At 38.6% G+C, this 21,628-nt stretch overlaps 1 protein-coding gene and 1 pseudogene across 1 annotated transcript; one reads left to right on the top strand and one right to left on the bottom strand.

Moving 5' to 3' along the window:
- LOC131974395 (aminopeptidase NAALADL1-like) lies at window positions 1–5,596 on the bottom strand (annotated as a pseudogene).
- Window positions 5,597–9,685: 4,089 nt separating this feature from the next.
- LOC131975006 (aminopeptidase NAALADL1-like) lies at window positions 9,686–20,839 on the top strand. Its single transcript, XM_059337526.1, has 19 exons — window positions 9,686–9,885; window positions 10,201–10,373; window positions 10,554–10,675; window positions 12,292–12,411; window positions 12,934–13,126; window positions 13,825–13,918; window positions 14,009–14,113; window positions 14,678–14,763; window positions 14,851–14,970; window positions 15,058–15,143; window positions 15,368–15,431; window positions 15,679–15,746; window positions 15,853–15,944; window positions 16,895–16,988; window positions 17,088–17,169; window positions 17,365–17,538; window positions 17,679–17,766; window positions 17,873–17,965; window positions 20,525–20,839. The coding sequence occupies exons 1-19, from the start codon at window positions 9,686–9,688 to the stop codon at window positions 20,700–20,702; spliced, it is 2,232 nt and encodes a 743-aa protein (XP_059193509.1). The 3' UTR covers window positions 20,703–20,839.
- Window positions 20,840–21,628: the final 789 nt, after the last annotated feature.

Genomic DNA, 21,628 nt, shown 5'->3' with positions numbered 1-21,628 from the left:
TTACCTCACAAGCGGTGGGCGCCGTGATGTCACAATCCGGGTGAATGAATCAGCTGCTGACCGGTGCGTCTCCATGGTAACGGTTGTAAACATCTTCCGAGCTGCCAAACACATGTAGGAAATCCAGCGTCGAGTCTTCCTCCGTGAACGAAAGCCAACGAACTAACTGAAGCGAAGTTTTTGACTTAATGTTGTGACTTGATTTAGATAAAAACAAAACCTAAGCCACAATGAGGGGCTGGTACCGGGAACGTAATTGACGCGTCGTCATGCGGCGACTCCTTGTAGTCATTCAAAACATCTGCGATCTTGCGCTCAAGACGTATTTATTTACATGTATCACTACAGCTTTGCTATACACACATTTACATAAGTAACTGGCATAAAACAAACAAAAGGGCTTAAAGGTTAGCCGGTAGTTAAAGGACGGTCAAAAACTGTGTGCTTCTCCCGGTAAGCAACACACCTGAGGAGTAATTACCTCTTCCTCTACTTATGCATTCACACATGCCGTTGTCCAATACGCCACCCACTGTGACAATTGGGAAATGACCCCAATACATATAAATGGCTCTAACAATTATTTTAATCAGATTTAATGTTTTCAATATTGTACTGTGTACCATTGTTTTTATACCTTTGGCAGCCAGGTAAGGTGTAAGGGGGTCTCCATACTCAATTTTAAAGGAACCTCTCTTCACACCAGAGGGCGGCAGGTACCAGGAGTGAGGATACGTCTCATTGACATCTGACATGAGACCATTGTTGATGTCCATCGGGTCAGAGTAGATGACCATGCCAACTACACCGTAGAGTGCTGCATTGATGGCCTGGATGAGGAACACATGGCATTCTAACAACTTAAATGAAGATTTTAAAATTTTCCAAAGTTTTTAAATGTGTTTTCTGTTTTTAGTCACAATAATATAAAGGGAAATCTAGTCATGCAAGACTGGTTTTGTTTTAACTGGTTAGACGGTAACTTTCTGTCCTCCATGCAAGACTGGTTTTGTTTTAACTTGTTAGACGGTAACTTTCTGTCCTCCATGCAAGACTGGTTTTGTTTTAACTGGTTAGACGGTAACTTTCTGTCCTCCACACCTTTTAACTATCTCAATAAATGTGTCGATAAAGATTAGAGGTCCGTGTTAAAGATGCTTGCCAAAGCACGCAAAGCTCGCAATCATTTAACTTCCACTTGTGGCAGGGACATTTTTGTTGCTATGTCTCTTCTTATCTTTTTATGAAATATAAACAAACAAAAAGGATAATAATTCACTTACTTTAACAGCTCTTATTTCTCCACCATATCTGGTGATAGCAATGGTTCCTCTAAGGTCGACTGTCTCGTTCAACGTCTGGTAGTCAATTAGTCTCCCCTGGTTGGCGTACACCAGTTTCCCCTAAAACCATCACAAAAATCAACAATTGGCCAATAGAAGCACCAAAAGTGATGTGACTAAATATATTTACATGACTAAAGTTTAGATCCTCACAACTGAATTGAGATTCAGCAGAAAAAAGTTAAACTACACACAGATATGACATTTTTTCTATGAGAAATACTATATTAACATACTACATGCAATATATTTATTAACAAAATAACCCAACAGCAGTTTCACTTATATTCCGTGGACTACAAAAAATATGAAGATTTTTTTATAATACAGACTAAAAAAAGACTTCATTTTATTCCTAATCACTGCCTCCTTTCATAACAAGCTTTTTTTTGGCCTCGTCCTTCAAGGAAACCAGTCATGGAAAAAAAATAGACCATTGTTTTCTTCAATTTCTTATTCATTTTAATAACTAGTACAACTAAAGGTAAAGAGTTTAATTTAAGAGCTGATATAATTTTCCATGGTTTTCTTGATAATAACCAAAATCTTTATCAAGAAAACCCTGGAAAATGGCTAGATATCAGCTCTTAAATTAGACTCTTATGAGCTACTTTTATTGTTATCATTATATTTGTCCAAACAAAAGTACCTTTAGTTGTACCAGACATTAAATGAAGAAGAAATTGAAGAAAACAATGGTGGTCTAATATTTTTTTCCATGACTGTAGATGGTCACAGATAGTAAGATTACAGATCAATCAGTGTTTTGTCCCTCTCAGCAAACTGTACTGCACTTTATGATTGTACATCATAAAGTGTGCTGTAATCAGTACATGAGGTGACAAACAGAAGCCTCGAGGAAGCTGTATTTGTTGCAAAATTATATATGTTATATATAATTATATTTATATATATATATGTTATTATATGTTATATGTATTATGCTGTACATTAATATTATATATATATATAATATATTATATATATATATAATAATATATATTCATTTTATTCCTAATCACTGCCTCAGGGCCGGTTCCCCCCCCCAACCACATCCATTCCATGTATTCATTCTGATATAGGTACACTATGTTATATGTATTATGCTGTACATTAATATTTGATACATGAACTACAAGCAAGGTAATGGTCTCAGAACATTTTTATTTTTAGAAACTTTGGAACTTTACCAACAACAACTGAATTGAAAATACGAATAAATAAATAAATAACAAAACACAGATCTTCATCAAATTAAGAATGGCAAAGACTGAAAATAAATAAAATGTAGACATACAAATGCAATAAAAATAAACATAAAAATGAAATTTAAATGTGCATTTATATTTGATACATGAACTACATACAGGCAATATAATGGTCTCAACATTTTAATTTTTAGAAACTTAGGAACTTTACCAACAACAACTGAATTGAAAATAAGAATATATAAATGAGAAAACACAGATCTGTTGATTGTAAAGACTGAAAATAAATAAAATGTACAAATGCAATAAAAATAAATATAAAAAATTAAGAAATGTAAAAATGTAAGTACTATGGTATTTCACCATCAAAGGTTAAAGTAATATGGTATTTCACCATCAAAGTGTAAAGTAGTATGGTATTTCACCACCAAAGTTCAACACCAAAGTGTAAATTGCTATGGTATTTCACAACCAACTGCTCACAATGGAACACACCGAGCCTTCCTAATCGCGAATTCATCAATGGTGTCATCGAATGATATCTGGCTTGACACGTCTTGGTTTATACTTATTAGAGCAAGCCCATTGAGACGTTCTTGGCTCATTGTTGACCTAAGGTATGTTTTGATCAACTTTAACTTTGAAAAGCTTCTCTCTGCAGAAGCTACTGTCACTGGAAGGGTAGCAGCAACTCTGAGGGCGACCCACATGTTTGGAAAGATTTCATTATGTTGTTAAAACAAAGATGTATGCTTAAGGGCGCCACAAGGGGGTGCCCCCTGCCAATTTGGCGCCCTAGGCAGCCGCCTTGGTGGCCTGTAGGAATAACCGGCCCTGCACTGCCTCCTTTCATAACAAGCTTTTCTTTGGCCTCGTCCTTCAAGGAAACCAGTCATGGAAAAAAATTAGACCATTGTTTTCTTCAATTTCTTTTTCATTTTAATAACTAGTACAACTAAAGGTAAAGAGTTTAATTTAAGAGCTGATATAATTTTCCATGGTTTTCTTGATAATAACCAAAATCTTTATCAAGAAAACCCTGGAAAATGGCTACATATCAGCTCTTAAAGTAGACTCTTATGAGCTACTTTTATTGTTATCATTATATTTGTCCAAACAAAAGTACCTTTAGTTGTACCAGACATTAAAATGAAGAAGAAATTGAAGAAAACAATGGTGGTCTAATATTTTTTTCCATGACTGTAGATGGTCACAGATAGTAAGATTACAGATCAATCAGTGTTTTGTCCCTCTCAACAAACTGATTGTACATCATAAAGTGTGCTGTAATCAGTACATGAGGTGACAAACAGAAGCCTCGAGGAAGCTGTATTTGTTGCAAAATATAGTTGTGTGGTGCCAGTAATTCACCAATCATTTAACTTAAAGGTTAGGAGAGGTAAAGTTGTTAAGTATGAATCTGTTAATTTATACACTGTGTCTCTGCTAAAAAATACTGGATGCTTTTTCTGTGACTACATTATATTATTTGGCTTGTATAACCACAATTCCCAAAAAGTTGGGTCGCTGTGTTAAATGAAAATAAAATTGTGCAGAATGGGGAAGATACTGTGGACTGTTATATTCATCCAATTGGTTTCAGATATATGTGGGGTAGTTTTTTACCTTTGGGTGTCCAGCAGGGGCGTATGCAGCATATGGCTGAACCACGTCAGGATCATCTTGTTCCGGGGAATATGGCTTCTCTTTTTCTCTGACAGTGTGCAGCACAGTCACCTACAGTGACCTTGTTGGGGTTCTTGGGGTCAGGGAAGGACAGATAGACCAAGTACTCTTCTCTCCAAGCCAGGTCAAGACCGGTTTCTTTGTCCTGCCATCTGTTCAGCATTAACTGCACTGTCTTCTCATCTCCAGGTGTGGTGGCCATGTGGGGCACTTTAGACAACTCCCTGTGGAGGAAGATGAGAGTAAAGAAAGGTGTGATCCGGTAATGTTTTGGATAATTTACTGTCTAAAACCTAAAAGGGCAATGGTGAATTTAAAGTGGTTCCTTGGGGAAACCACAAAGGGATCAATTGACATCTAATTTATCAAGAAACCTTAACAATAATTTCATGATGCTATAAATCTTATGACCTCATAGCAATGTGTATGAGCCTTGAGCCTTTTTAGACTGAGACATCTTAATGTAAAAAAATAAATACAAAAGCTGCTTGAATATTGCTTAAGATCTTATTATAATCCACCTTTTTTCATAAAGACTTACTGTTCTCAAAAGTTTTATCACTTTAATCAAAAACTAAATAAAAAGCATACAAATGACTGACCAAGAGAATCTAAATGTTATCACCAACTCACCTGAGGTTTTCCTGGATCTGGATGTTGTCCACCTCAGACATGAACTTCTTAATAAGGCTCTCGTCCACATCCTTCGCCAAATCCTTCACCCAGGACGGCGGCGAGCTGCCGCCTTTGGTGATACCAAGGTGGCGGATGAGGATTCCTGCGGTCAGGACGACAGCACCACACACAATCCCAACAACCACTTGCTTAATCATTTTCCTCCCTGGAATAAGTGTCACGGATCAGGGCAGAACCAAAACCAGAATCACAGGCAGAGGCAGGATTTAGACAAAAAAGCTTCACTTCCAACAAAAGCAAAGATACAGATACGTCAGGCAGGTTGATGACAGGTAGCAGGCAATGGTCAAAAATGAAAAAAACAACAACAACGAGTAATCAACTGCGGGATACAGAGCAGGCAGGAGCACTAACTAAGATCTGGCAATGAGGCAGAGGAACTGACAGTCTTAAATAGAGTGGAAGTAATGAGCTTCAGGGGTGGAGCTGAAAGAGTTTCAGGGCTGTGGCTGAATGAGCAGGAGACGTTAGTGCAGGGGGAAACAGATAAAGGAGCAGAAAACTCCTACAGGGACCATGACAGTACCCCCTCCTCTATGGACACCCTCCAGGCGTCCTACTGTGCTGGTCTGGGTGCAGACGGTTGAACTCCCTGATGAGGGTGGGGTCGAAGATGTCTCTGGTGGAAACCCGCACCTCTCTTCAGGTCCGTAGCCCTCCCAATCCACCAGGTACTGAATACCTTTCCCCCGGCGCCGAGACTTGAGGAGCCTCTTAACAGTGTCAACATCCCAGTCTTCAGGCATGTGGGGCCACCAAAACCTCTGGCGGAGACTGGCCAACGTGTGTTGGACCCCCGGGTGGCAGGCCAATCTGGATGCATGAGCCCACTGATAGATAGATAGATAGATATACTTTATTTATCCCAAGCTGGGAAATTACAGTGTAGCATCAGCATTACACACATAGACAATGACAATTAAATAAAAAGAACAATCTAGGCATACTTCAAGCAATAAAATATAAAATACAATAAAAATACAATAAAATATAAAGTGTCTAAAGAAGGAGTATGTATTAAGGAGTAGAATAGAATTCCAGTGCAGAATAAATATGAATATACAGTATAAAAATGTTGGTGCTATGGAACAAATAAGGTGCAATGAACAGTGTGCATAAAGAACACATAAAGTGCATAACGAACGGTATGTAATAAACCAGGCTATTTGTTATTGTACAGTGTGATGGCATGTGGCAGGAAAGATTTTTTATATCTGTCCCTATGACAGCGGAGCTGGAGCAGCCTGTGAGAGAAGGTGCTCCGCTGTCTTTCTACTGTGTGATGGAGAGGGTGCTGATCATTGTCCATGATGGCCAGCAGTTTGTTCAGTGTCTTCTCCACCACAGTCTCAAAAGTCTCCAGCCTGAGACCAAGTACAGAGCCAGCCTTCTTGATAATCTTATCAAGTCTGTTGGTGTCGCTGGCTCTGATGCTGCTGCCCCAACACACAGCAGCAAAGAAAATGGCGCTGGCAACAACAGACTGGTAAAAGATCTCCAACATCTTGCTGCACACATTGAAGGATCTCAGCTTCCTCAGGAAATAGAGTCTGCTCATCCCCTTCTTGTACACAGCCTCTGTGTTAGATTTCCAGTCCAGTCTGTTGCCGATCACCACTCCGAGGTATTTGTAGTCCTCCACCTCCTCCACCACCTCCCCCCTGATCAGAAGTGGCTGTGGAAGCATCTTCTTCCTCCTGAAGTCAATCACCATCTCTCTGGTCTTGGTGACGTTCAGCTTCAGGTGATTCTGTTCGGACCACTCTACAAATCTGTCCACCAGTGTCCTGTACTCACCCTCCTCTCCCTCTCTTATACACCCGACAACAGCTGAGTCATCAGAAAAAAAGAAAGGAGGACCTGACAGCGTACAGACCAGGGCAGGAATTTCACGAGGGCCACGAGGGCCATGGCGGAAGTGAAGTGGACCAGTATAAAATCTTTTGAATCATGTGGAATATTCCAAAGTAAAATCTTATGTTGCAAAGGTATTTTAATGATTTTTTTTAAATTGTAGGCATATACGCCAGGCAGCTCTGCTATGTGCTAACAAGGGGCAGGTTAAAAGTAATAATAATAACAGAGCTTTGCTTTACACCCACTGACAGTCAGAGATCTTTTAAGATATTTAAACATGGTTTCAGATATATGTGGGGTAGTTTTTTACCTTTGGGTGTCCAACAGGGGCGTATGCAGCATATGGCTGAACCACGTCAGGATCATCTTGTTCCGGGGAATATGGCTTCTCTTTTTCTCTGACAGTGTGCAGCACAGTATCAGTCGGGCTCACTGAAATTAAAAAGTGATAGTGACCAGTTTGCCAGTGCCAGCTTACACTGCATCTTCTTCTGTGTCCATCTTATAATGTAATGTGACACGGTACTTTAAGGGAGAGTTCAGTTTAGTGTTTAACATCACACTGACTGTCTTTCATATCAGCACATTTAACAACTTGTTGACTCACCTACAGTGACCTTGTTGGGTTTCTTGGGGTCAGGGAAGGACAGATAGACCAAGTACTCCTCTCTCCAAACCAGGTCAAGACCGGTTTCTTTGTCCTGCCATCTGTTCAGCATTAATGTTGTAGAAAATCTTTAAAGAAAACACTTGACAAACAGATAGATTTGAATCACAGCCTTGTGCGGGATTTATTTAGCAGACATTAAAAACAGATGATACAACGCATTCAATGGTCAGAACAACTCTGAGATAAAAAAACACCCAGTTTCTCTCTTTTTACTTTGCAGGTTGGTGTGTCATTGTTTCTGTGTTACTAAGGGTCAACGTCCTGTAATTTTCTGTTATGAAAAATACTTGATATAAGTGCACACTTGGTATTTCCCAAATCCGAGCTGTTCATATCTCAATCAAGCAGAAGTTTCCTGTAAAGAGACTGTGACTGTTGGTCAGATTTCTGTGTGTTTATCAAAACATATTTGATGCATATTTAAACTGCTATATGTCAGATATAGAGCACCTTCAAAAATATGTTAGATATTCTAGGTCCAACATAATCGAGAAATGGGGTGACAATGGAATGCTTTAATTTGTGGGTGTGGTAATCCCAACAAAAGACACACTGGGTCCAGATCCAACTCCTTATTAAAAACCAAATCTAATTCCAAAGCCACTGCTACCCAGAAATCCTGGATATGCACACACGTCCATACAGTGTGTATAAAGCTACCAACTGCCTTATTACACTTCATACACAGAGCTGTTCAGGTGATATCTGGAGGCTGTGCAGTAAATTAAATTGTGATTCCTTTGCTCTATTACATATGGATATATTGTTAGCATGCTCCCATATGTCCGCCTCCATAGCTTAGTCTATTGCCACGCCATGATCCTGAGCCCATTTTTGCATAATTGTATTGTTAGTCTTATTGGACTTGTAAAAGGCCTCATAGCATCTTCTTACTATAGCTTTATTATTATGTATTTTGTATAGTAGTTGTTCAATTGATGACATTCCCAGAGTAAATGTATACCGAATTGGATTCTGTATAAAGCCTCTGACTTAAAGAAATGTGTGTGTGATAGCTTATATTTCAGTCTTAATTGGTCATATGACATTATTCTGTCCCCTTCAAATAAGTCTTTCAAAGTTGTGATACCAGCACTTTCCCAAAGAACAAACCCATTATCAGTCATATCTGTATTTCTTTGTATTGGAGTAATTGTAGATAAAACATCAGTTCTTTTTCCCCATTTCTTAATCATGTACCAAGCCTTTAGTGTGGATTTCACAGTGAAATTACCATCTGTAACCTCTAGTTTATTCCGATTCAGGATAAATGGGAGACTAGCTAATTGTAACGGTTTACCCAAACTGTATGCTTCAATATCGAGCCAGACAGAGTCCGGGTCATTCCGTACCCAATCTACTAGATATCGAAATTGGGAGGCCAACTGATACAGTCTAATGTTTGGAATTGTGAATCCTCCCTGACCCAATGGCAATTGCAATTTTGCTAATTTAAGTCGTGGTCTTTTACAGTTCCATATGAATTATCTAAACCAACCATTCACCATCTTAATAGTATTATTATTTAGTAGGACTGGAATCATTTGAAATTTGTAGAGCAAATGAGGTAAAATATTCATCTTAATCAAAGAAATTCGTCCCAGCATCAAGAGTGGTAAGGAAGACCAACTCTCTAGGTCATCATGGATGTGTTTAAGCAGAGGCTAAAATTTTACTTTAAACATCCTTTGCAGCAGATGAGTAATAGTTCCTCATATTGAACTTTGAGTGGTACTTTCAGTACTCATTCAGCTGCTGAGGGTATTATAAAGCCAATGCTTATATTGCAATATATTGCTTTTCATCAGTGAATCCAGATTAACCCAATTCTTTTAGCTTTATTGAACATATAAAGTCCATCCTCCTATGTAATCCTTTGTAGAGGGACACTTTTCATCCAGAATAAGTCCAGAAATCCATTTTCAAATCATAATTGCAATATAGAAACAGTTCAAACAAAATACATTAAGGCACTGCTGAATATCACCTGGAATAGCACAATGAAACAATGTGAATGTTTAATACATGGATAAAGTCCATCCCATGAACGCACATTAATGAGTAAACTTTACAACAAGGATGTCTATCGATTTGTATTCCTATGGGAGGTGACATCTGCAGATGCACTGGTGTTGCAGTGGCCATTTGAGAATCAGATGTGAGGATCTTCTCTTACCTAAGCAACATCACAACATTCCTGATCCTGATTGAAGATGAAGGGGAGAATGATTACACAGGTGGTTATTGGGATTGTGTGTGGTGCTGTCGTCCTGACCGCAGGAATCCTCATCGGCCACTTTGGTATCACCAAGAGCGGAAGCTCTGCGCCGTCCTGGGTGAAGGATGTGGCGAAGGATGTGGACGAGAGCCTTATTGAGAAGTTCATGTCTGAGGTGGACAACATCCAGATCAAGGAAAACCTCAGGTGAGTTGGTGATCAAATTTTTATTCTCTTGGTCAGTCAATTATATCCTTTCGATTTTGTTCACGTGCTGAACAATGTATCAACAGGATGTCTAATCGAAAAAAGGTGGATTATAAAAAGATTTTAAGCAATATTCAAGCAGCTTTTCTATTTTGTTTTTTTCATTAAGATTCCTCAGTCTAAAAAGACTTAAGGCTCATACAGATTTCCCCAAGGAACCACTTTAAATTCACCATAGCCCTTTTAGGTTTTTAGACAGTAAATTATCTAAAACATTACCGGATCACACCTTTCTTTACTCTCATCTTCCTCCAGGGAGTTGACTAAAGTGCCCCACATGGCCACCACACCTGGAGATGAGAAGACAGTGCAATTAATGCTGAACAGATGGCAGGACAAGGAAACCGGTCTTGACCAGGCTTGGAGAGAAGAGTACTTGGTCTATCTGTCCTTCCCTGACCCCAAGAAACCCAACAAGGTCACTGTAGGTGAGTCAACAGGTTGTTAAATGTGCTGATATAAAAGTGGATACAGTCAGTGTGATATTAAACAGTAAACTGTCTGTGAACTCTCCCTTAAAGTACCGTGTCACATTACATTATAAGATGGACGCAGAAGAAGATGCAGCTGGCACTGGCAAACTGGTCACTATCACTTTTTAATTTCAGTGAGCCCGACTGATACTGTGCTGCACACTGCAAGAGAAAAAGAGAAGCTGTATCCTCCGGATCAAGATGATCCTGACGTGGTTCAGCCATATGCTGCATACTCCCCTGCTGGACACCCAAAGGTAAAAAGCTACCCCACATGTATCTGAAACTATCTCTGATTTTTAGTGGGAGCAAAGCAAAGCTCAATTATTATTATTATTACTTTTAACCTGCTGTTTGTTAGCTTAGGCCTACAATGTAAAAATCCTAAAAAAAAAAAAAGATTTTTACTTTGAAATACCCCACATGAATCAAGAGATTGTAGAGTGTCTTTATATTGATCCACTTCATACAATTAATGCATGTATCTGAATATAACAGTCCACAGTATCTTACCCAATCTTCTCCAAACGGGGATGTGTTGTTGTTGTTTTCACCTCAAAAGGCTGCATATAATTCTCAAAATCCTTGTATGATGCTGAGGGAAAATATCTGATTTCCACTGTCAATTAACTTTTACCAAATGATGAGTTTCCGCTCATTGGAAATTTTTAGGTAAAATCCAAAGAATGCTTTTTTAAAACACAAATAGATTGACAACCATTGTCTTGGAAATCAAATCTGTACTACTAAGTCAGGCTCTTTAGGACATGAAGTATACTGTATAATGTAACTGATATACAGCCACACCTCTGAAACGGTTCCACATTTTTTAAAAACAGTTTTTCGCAGATTGGTGAACATCTGCCCATCTTTACATCTGAGAGGCTCTACTTCTCTTAAATGCACCTTTGATACCAATTACCAATTACTTTTACAGCCATTTGTTCAGCCTGTCCCAACTTTCTTGAGAGGTGTTGCTGCCATCAAATTCAAAGTGAGCTAATATTTTCCATGAAATGGTAAAATGTCCCAGTTTCAACATTTGATATGTTGTTTATGTTCTATTGGGAATATAATATGGATTGATACGATTTGCAAATCATTGCATCCTTTTTTAATGACATTTAACACAGTGTCCCTACTTTTTTGGAATTGGGGTTGTATAAGCCAAATGATATAATGTAGTCACAGAAAAAGCATCCAGTATTTTATTGCAGAGACACAGTGTAGCTATAACCTTTCGGTCCTTTTCTTAACTTCTTACAGTCTGGGGAAAGGTTTAGTTTTTATATGTCTACACAACGTTTTTTAGTTAAATGACTGGCGGATTACTGGTGCCACACAACTATATTTTATAACAAACACAGCTTACTCGAGGCTTCTGTTCGTCACACATCATGATAACAGCACACTTTATGATGTACAATAAGTTTATAAACCAGTCTGTTAGGAGGGACAAAAACTGGTTGACCTGTAATGTTACTATCTGTAACCATCTATATCCTGGAAGGACGAGGCCAAAGAAAAGCTTGTAATGAAAGGAGGCAGTGATTAGGAATAAATATTTGAGTAAGCAAAATATTTTCCTAAATCATGCTTATATATTGTGCAACCAAGGGAAAATCAATCAAAATGGTGTTGGTCCATCCATTGTTTGTTAGATTTGGGAAATCTGAATGAATATATTGCATACAGTATATTGATAGAGTATTTCTTATAGAAAATTGTTGCCCTATCTGTGTGTAGTTTAACTTTTTTATGCCAAATCTCTGTTCCGTTGTGAGGATCTAAACTTCTGTCATGAAACTGTTCCTTTGTCACATCACTTTCGGTGCTTCTATTCGCCAATTGCTGATTTTTGTGATGGTTTCAGGGGAAACTGGTGTACGCCAACCAGGGGAGACTAATTGACTACCAAAAGTTGAACGAGACAGTCGACCTTAGAGGAACCATTGCTATCACCAGATATGGAGGAGAGAGAAGAGCTGTTACTGTAAGTGACTTATTGTCCTTTGTTTTTTTTTTTGTATTTCATAAAAAGATAAGAAGAGACATAGCAACAAAAATGTTCCTGCCAAAAGTGGAAGTTATATGATTGCGAGCTTTGCGTGCTTTGGCAAGCATCTTTAACACGGACCTCTAATCTTTAACGACACATTTATTGAGATAGTTAAGAGGTGTGGAGGACAGAAAGTTACTGTCTAACCAGTTAAAACAAAACCAGTCTTGCATGGAGGACAGAAAGTTACCGTCTAACCAATTAAAACAAAACCAGTCTTGCATGGAGGACAGAAAGTTACCGTCTAACCTGTTAAAACAAAACCAGTCTTGCATGGAGGACAGAAAGTTACCGTCTAACCAGTTAAAACAAAACCAGTCTTGCATGGCTAGATTTTCTTTTACAGTATTGTGACTAAAAACACATTTAAAAACTTTGGAAATGTTTACGTACTGCAAAATGGGCCTAAAATCTTCATTTAAGTTATTGTTAAAATGCCATGTGTTCCTCATCCAGGCCATCAATGCAGCACCCTACGGTATTGTTGGCATGCTCATCTACATGGACCCGATGGACATCAACAATGGTCTCATGTCAGATGTCAATGAGACGTATCCTCACTCCTGGTACCTGCCGCCCTCTGGTGTGAAGAGAGGTTCCTTTAAACTTGAGTATGGAGACGCCCTTACACCTTACCTGGCTGCCAAAGGTATGAAAACAACGGTACACAGTACAATATTGATTTCCTTTTTATTGTGTGCTTGCTGTACTACTGCTAAACTTTTGCTTTAATGCAGTTTGAGAGACACTTTTACAACATTAACATTAATCTTCAAACAAAGATATAAATATGAAATCTGATTATGTTAATCATTTTCATCTTAATATTTAACCTTTATGATAGACTATTCTCCAGATGGGAAACTAACCAAGAACATTGTGTCTGCAATATGAAGTTACTACGATACAACAGGGAGAAAAAGAAAGTTGTACAACATAAAACAGTGATCAATGACAAGAAGGACTACACCACACACATATTTCAGCCTAGGTGTTGTGATCTTTGTGGCATGATCTGAGCCTTTGACTGTACTGTCAGGTTACCAAACCATGCAGAGGTACCATAGCATAAGCTCTCCACTACTGTATGATAGAACAGAAGCTGCATCAAAGGTTCTTCTCAGAAAGTGCATCCTCTGCTGCACCGTGAAACAGACATTTTCAACATAAACCTTCCACATTAGTTTGTTAACCATGTGGATGCCCCTGAACCTGTAAGAGTCCAAGAGACAGTTTAACACCCTCCTTTGTTTTTTGTGTGCTGAGGATGAGATGATGTTTTTAACACAACTGTACAAAGTTCTGGACATAAGAGTTAGTCAGTGTTTCATAATTGTTTTTTTGCAGACGATACCTACAGAATTCCAGTTGAGAACATCACAGGAATACCTCCCGTTCCAATCCAACCAATTGGATTTGAGGATGCCTACAGGCTAATCTGGTGTGTGATGAGACAAATCTGCTTGTTGCCCAAATAGGTTGGTTATGAGCTATTTTTATTTTATCGTTATTTATTTTTTTGCCATTTCAGCGAACTAGGTGGAGAAGCAGCTCCTGGTCCATGGCAGGGAGCATTCAACTGTACCTACAACTTAGGCGGTCCGGGGTTCAAAGATTCATCTATTTTCAACAACAGGTAGTCAACTGCCTGACAAATTCAGCTGCATCTTTAGCTGATTTGCTTATTTTTACTTCATACATTACGGCATATAAAATTATAAATCTTAAGGCTTGTTTCTCTTGTTTTCAAGCCTTATTTCACTGTTTTAGTAGTTTAGTGTAATGTCCAGCAACATACATATATATATATATATATGTGTGTGTGTGTGTGTGTGTGTGTGTGTGTATTTGTGTGTATGTATATTTTAATGGAGTGAAAACAGAGGAGTAATTCAGAGTGTGTTCCTTTATTTTCTGTCTTAATGTTGTGCTCAAGGGCTTCTTAAGTGTCCAAGGTAAATGACTAAAATTGCAAGTTCAATGTGCACAAGCCGGCAAACATACAACAGAACCACAGGCTATTCATTTATATTGTTTTAATGACACGCTAAACTTTTTCAGGGTGCAGAGTATCGAGTAAATTCAGTTTTTTTCTAAATACAATCTCCTGTTGCAGATGAAGCAGCAGTACGGCAGTTGGTCATATATTTGCTTTCATTCTTTGTTGCTTCATACTTCTGAATATGAACTTCTTTTCCAGCGACGTGAAAATGGACATCTTTAACTATGAAGAGTTAAGGAATTCCACCAATGTGATGGGAGTTATCAGAGGGAGTGTTGAGCCAGGTGAGACTGAAGACCAAGTCCAAATCAGCCATCTTGTATCATCTGTTAAGAGCTTGTGGTTACTCTACCATTTCTTTTTGTTCACAGACAGGTATGTGATCTTTGGGAACCACAGGGATGGTTGGGTTAATGGCGCCATTGACCCAAGCAGTGGGACGTCTGTCTTCCTGGAAGTGACCAGACTGCTGGGCAGGATGGTCAAGCAGGGTGAGGACAGTCATAGCTGTATGAGTGACTAATTGTTGTGTTTATAGTGTTGGATATATAGCTAATCTCTGTTCCTCTCTGTGGCAGGAAAATGGAGGCCTCGAAGGTCCATGGTCTTTGGAAGCTGGGGAGCGGAGGAGTTCCGCATTACTGGGTCTACAGAATACACAGAGGTGATTTGCAATATGTTCCTGCATTCATAAGCAATTGCTCCATTGCTCAATTCAGTGCACTCAGCGGTTTTGCTGATACAACTTGTCTTGGTGGCTAATGTTAGCTATGGTGGCTAATGTTAGCTAATGTAAGTCGCTACAGCGGCCTTACATAATGTATCTACTTTAATTACTTTTTGAAAACCCACAGTGACAAATATTACCTTGATCTTGTCTCTTTCCAGCAATACTTCACCAAACTAAGTGAACGAACTGTTGCTTACATCAATGTGGATATAGCTGTTTTGGGTAAGAAACTCCACCTGCACTATCTATGAGGAGTAAAATAAATCTAAAGCCTCAAAAAAGCCAGACTCTTTGGGTTCACCTGGACCAGGGGTTTGCAACCGTTACTAACAAAACATCCCCTGTAAGACAAAAAATCTGGCTGCCTTTGTAGGTTGTTTTCACTGACTGCAAGGCTTGTGTCTTCGTACAAGTTAATAGTTCAGCTATACAAATAAAAACATCACTCATTAATTGTCAAACTCTTCAGGCGACGCCGCATACAGGGCTGCTGCAATTCCATCACTACAGAATGTCATCTTCAAAGCCACAAAGCAGGTGATTCTCCTCTAATTACAGTTGTTTCTCTCCAGCTTTTCTTCAACAAAACTATTGTCCACACACCATCAGGAACCTGTCACATCAAAGTGTGTTTGTTCCCCAGGTCAATACACCTGGACTGGATTCCATTTCTCTGTATGAAACCTGGAAAAAGTACTCCAGCAGGACAAGCCCGGCCCATGGACACATACCCAAGTAATGAACTACAGTTCACCTTTTTCACATCTTTCTAATTTCCCACATGTTGCTTCCATTCTGGGAGAAGCGTTTTCAAGGTTTTTATGTCAAATCCCCCATCTCTTATTGACAGTTTATGAAACTTTGTATTTGTACTTTGTATGCAAAGAATGTGTATTATTGTTGATGTAAACCAAGAAGTCTCATCCCTATTATGTATTGGATAGGTTTGGCTCGTAATTGGAAATGGAAATGCTCTTCAGCAGAGAGCATAATCAGAGGTACCTAAGTCCCTGTTTGGCCCCATTTTTGATTTAGTCATGTTCAGTCTAAAGTCATAAAAGTCATGTGTCTCGAGCAGTGGCCGACTCAGACTGATTGAAGGGCAGGGGCGAAAAAATAAAAAGGGCACATTCTGCACAACATGGGGCCCCAGCGTGCAAAAAGCTACGATGCATCATGTATGATGAAATAGTCCTCATCCTTGATTACAATTGTTGGGTGATGCTGTATTGTAGAATCTTTATTAATATCCTACTGTGTCATTTTTAATTGCTGTTAACAGGGTTTTCCACTCAGACATGGAGTAGCCAGCCAGCGTGGAAAAATAGCTGGATAATTTTTTCCCATAAAAGCCCAAATTTGGTGCCTCTCACACATTCTAATGTCACAATTCCATCATATAGACTGACCTTGATAATTGCATATTTTAATGAATGATTTAAAGGAGAATAAAGGTTGTTTTATGATTTATTTCGGGCATCTTATTTGGACAGTATTCTTGTAAATTCTGTTGTGGATTCTGTTAACATAGCCATATTCTTGCTCTAGAGGGCACATCATCATAAGTTATTGTATGAAAGGGCACCCTAGAGGGCACCCTTGAGTCCGCCACTGGTCTCCACACGGAAATCCCTGTTCTGTCATGCACTCAATAAAAAATGCTTCATTTTTTCTTACTTTGACAGGATGGGATCCGTGTCAATCTCACTGAGTGATTATGCTGCTTTTGTCCAGTACCTGGGAATCACTTCCATGGACATGGCATACTCATATAACACGGTATAAAAGAAAAAACAGACTGTTACTCATTTTGGTCTTGTTTGGTGAGGAGAAAGAATTGCACTGAAATCTGGTTTTGACTGATTTCCCTTTATACAGAATAAAACAAATGCTCATTATTACCCTGCGTACCACACCGCATACGAAACCTTTAACTACGCCTCAAAGTTCATTGATCCTGGTAAGCAGTGACATCATGTTATTGTTATTATCATTATCACTTCAAACCTACAAAATCCTTGTATTTCTCAGCCAAACAGCTTCTACTCAATTATCCATCTTCTGTTGTAACATTTAACAACTGAAAAGATTGTAAAACATTTCTCAACAATGCCTCTTGTGTATAACATCTCATTCTGCCACTTCCCCCTCTCAGGATTTTTTCGTCACCAAGCTGTTGGCAGGACAGCAGGAAACATCCTGATCCGACTGGCTGACAGCCTGGTGTTGCCACTAAACTGCAGCGACTATGCTGAACTTCTGGAGGACTACCTCAGCACAGCCGTGAAACTTTATCAGAATAAACTGGAAGCAAAGAAAATCTCTATGGGTAAGCACAGGGAAGTTAGGGATACTTCAGTAATGGCAGCAAATATTGCAGCACACAATTCACATGAAAATAAGTATTAGGCAGGTTTATCAATTCTGTCTGTCTGTCTGGCTACACAGCTGATCTGTGTCTTGTTTCAGAACCACTAAAACGTGCAGTGGCCAGCTTCCGCACTGCAGCGACTCATTTGGACGAAGTTATTCACGGTTTGGACCTGGCAAATGAAACGTAAGTGCACAAACATACATATTCAGACATTATTAATGTCCTTGGCTGCATGTGGAAATGAATGCCAGTTAAGCCTCCCCCTCTCTCTGTGTCCCTCTTCTCTTAGACCGCTGAAGATCAGAAGGATCAACGACCAGCTCATGCTGCTGGACAGAGCTTTCTTGAATCCTCTGGCCTTCTCAGATAGATATGCAACCAGGTAAGATGATGATGTGTGGGGAGTGCATGATGGTTTCTGGGGCTGTATGCAAAATACAAAGCAGCTTGTACTGTACTTGACAGTCACGAGGTATATATGATACAGAGACAGTGGGAGAAATGAGGGCCCAGCATAGACCCACTGTTTATATTTGCCCCCAAGCAGGCAAATGTAATTGCTGATAAAACTGATAAAAACTACTGTTTTAAGTAGAACCTTCTGATTCAACAGGGTTACCAGAAAACAGAAGCAGAATACATCAAAGTTACCATTTTATTTTTATTTCGTTTTGGTTTTTGACTGCAAATTTACCTAACACTTTCTTAGTTGGTTTATTTGGGCTGCAGCATATAGTCTTAAAACCTCACATAGCGACAATTGACAAAGATGGTCACACACACAAAACAGAGTATAGGGGTGAGGAAGGGTTGTTGAGATGAACATGGGGTAATTGTTTTAGTTATATCTGTTTGACACTGGATATATCTTTGGGTTGTATATGGAAGAACTGGGATAGTTGTTTGTGAGCTATAAATATGATAAATATTGAGTTAATTATTTGAGTTATGAAAAAAGGGTAGTATCATAAAAGTCTATACTTATTTTCAGACATGTAATTTTTTATTTGTGTAATTTATGATCATTTGTTTGAGGTCTAGACTGAAGTACCTTTATTGGACAGATTGCCATGAAATATTTTACAGACATTGTAATCTAAGAGTTTGACATTTTGGTTTTGAGTGAAATGTCTCAAGTATTGGATCGAGGATCAGCATTGTGAGTATGCCCAAAGTGGTGTGTCTAAGGAAAGCCTGGCAGAGTGGCTAGTGTGGCTGACACATGTAAAGTAGTCATTGCATACAATATACAATTATGATGCATTGTTGAGGGTTCTCAGAGCTCTCTGACTCCCTCCCACACTCCTTTTGTCAAAGATCAGAGAGGACCCACATGCAGAATCACACGTAGAGGAAGTGTAAGGCATTTACTGAAGAAAAGCAAACAGTACAGAACAGAAGAGTCTGTTCCAAAAAGTAAAATAAGGCAAAGGTACAGAGACGTCAGCCAAGATGCACAACAGGTATTAGAGCAAAGGTCAAAAATCAAAAAACAGTTTAGTAATAATAGGCGGGATACAAAGTAGGCAGGAGCATAAACTAAAATGTGGCAAAGACACAGGAAAACTGACAGGCCTATGCTGGGTTTACACCAAAAGATTTTCACAGTCCCAGACTAAAAACTGAAAGTCTTAAGTAAATCTAGGAGTTTTACTGGAGCTACGGCACACTCCCGTCATCTCGATCGTTAAGTTTAAGGTAGTAATCTGCACTGTTTCATATCAGTCTTTTAGGTTTGCGATTATATCAAACCTCCCAGTCCCAGTTACTTAACACAATCAACAAACAATAGATGAGCGGGGGAAAGGTCCTCGGTTTCAGGCCATAAAACCACTTCCACAGGAAAAAGTAGCATCACAATGATGCTAGTAAGCTCCATCCTAAATAAAAATATAGTGATGTCATATATTTATGGCCACAAGCGGGATTTTTGGGGGCGCTGTTTCTTAGTAAAGAAAACAGTAAGGAGACCCAGTTAAAATGTATGAATAAATGTAGGCCTATACATAAATAAGTAATAAATAATCAATGATTAATGGATGATTAACTAAATGAAAGTTGATAGAGCTGATAAATATAATTATTCAATTAAACACATTATAATTAAATAGGACATACATGTATATCATGAATTCATATCAATATTTTACTTTCCTTTATTCTCCCTTATGTCTATTTTTACTGTAAAATAGTCAACTTTTCATGTCAGAAAAACAGAAACAATTTTTCAGCTTTGTGAGTGGGCATTTTGTGATGTTTTTTCAACACAAACCACTGCACACACCAGATCAGCTGTAGCCAAAAGCTGCTTCTCCATTTTGTAAGTTTTTACTAAGAGCATGGTAGGAAAAAAATACTAAAAGTATTACTAGTATTACTAAAAATACTAAAAATAATCTAGTTGTAGTCTGAGGTTTTTTTCATGCTTTTTTTCCTCCTTTCCTCTCCTCATGTGTTTGTGATATTGTTTCTGGGTGTTTTATACGTTCTGGACGGGATGATGGCTCAATTTCGTTGTACTTGTACCTGTTACTCTGTGCAATGACAATAAAGGGTTCATTCATTCATTCATTCTAAATAGTTACCATGCTAGATTCTAAAATCTCAGTCTGAGACTAAAAACTCTAAACACTTGTCTTTAGATGTGAGCCTATAGTTTTCCAGGAGTCTTTTCCAAGTCTTCTGATGTATAGATAGCATAAAGTACTGAAGAACAGATGAGCTTCAGGTGTGGGGCAGAATGAGCAGGAGTGAGGTAAAGGGGGGAGGAGTTAAGAGGAGCAGGAAACTCCCACAGAGTCCATGACACCTTTTCTCGTGCCATCCATGTTAGGGATAATGACAGTGATTATCTGCTTCATTGTGACTTAGCACGTCTCTGTTAATTATTCAGCTGCCTATCATTGTTATTTGACTCTTCATTCAACCATATGTCACACAGGCATGTTATCTGGGCTTCAAATGATGCCGGCCAGCCGACCTTCCCAGGTCTGGCTGATGCTTTTGCCAGCGCTGAGTCATCGGAACAGTCCAGCGCCTGGGAAAAAGTCCACTACCACCTGTCAGTCCTGAGTCAGGCCATCGAGGGCGCTGCCGACACATTGGTTGACGACATATAGACGAAGAGGAGAAAGGAAGAAGAAACGGCACTGCTCAATCATTTATTTTTTATGAGCACTTGTCAACTGATCATTGCTGTTAATGGATGATATTAAGTGGGGAGATTAAATAATCAATGAACAAAGCTCCAAACATTAACATGAATGATGTCTGCTATCTTTGTTCAAATATATTCTTCTTTAAATATTTAACTCTTTAAATCTATTAAAGCACTTCAGTGAAGATGAACCACTGTTGATACAGTTGTAGTCTTTTGTAAATGTACACTTACTGTTAAATCTGCAAGTTACTAATACCAGTCTTTCTGCATTGAGTTAAGAAAAATTAAAAAAGGGCAAATGCAATTAAGAAAATGTTACAAATATCCACCTCAGTAAAGTAGGTCATAATACATTATCTTGTCTGACCATGTGCTAAGAAAAATCTGTAACCAGCTCTTTGATCTTGGTTATGTTAAACTTAGTTGAGTTATATCTCATCAGTGGCTGCATGGTATCAACCTCCTCATCAAATCTGAAGGGATGACAAGTTAGGTGAACATCTCCACACTAATTTGTGCATTACATATAAATTGGTAAAATTGTAATACGTCTCAACCAGCTTTTTAATGTTGCTGATCCACGTATTTGACAGCAAGCTAAATTATACATATACATATATTTTTATGAGATATAAGATATATACCGCTGAGAAATAGCAGAATATTTGCATTGTTCATGAGTAATCAACATGTTAGGGTCTTATCGTTTGATTGTATTTTTTTTATTTCAAAGATCAAACACAGCGCATTTCTGCTTGAACAAGAATGAGTCACAATCGGTGATGATGACTTGCTTATTATAACAACATCAGGCAAATATTTACATGCGCTGTTCCATGAAAGATGAAAGAATAAAAGATGATTTTTCAAACAGCTACTGTTTTC

Source organism: Centropristis striata, chromosome 7 (assembly GCF_030273125.1).
Source record: "Centropristis striata isolate RG_2023a ecotype Rhode Island chromosome 7, C.striata_1.0, whole genome shotgun sequence".
NCBI lineage: Eukaryota > Metazoa > Chordata > Actinopteri > Perciformes > Serranidae > Centropristis > Centropristis striata.
This window is presented reverse-complemented; position numbering and strand designations above follow the sequence as displayed.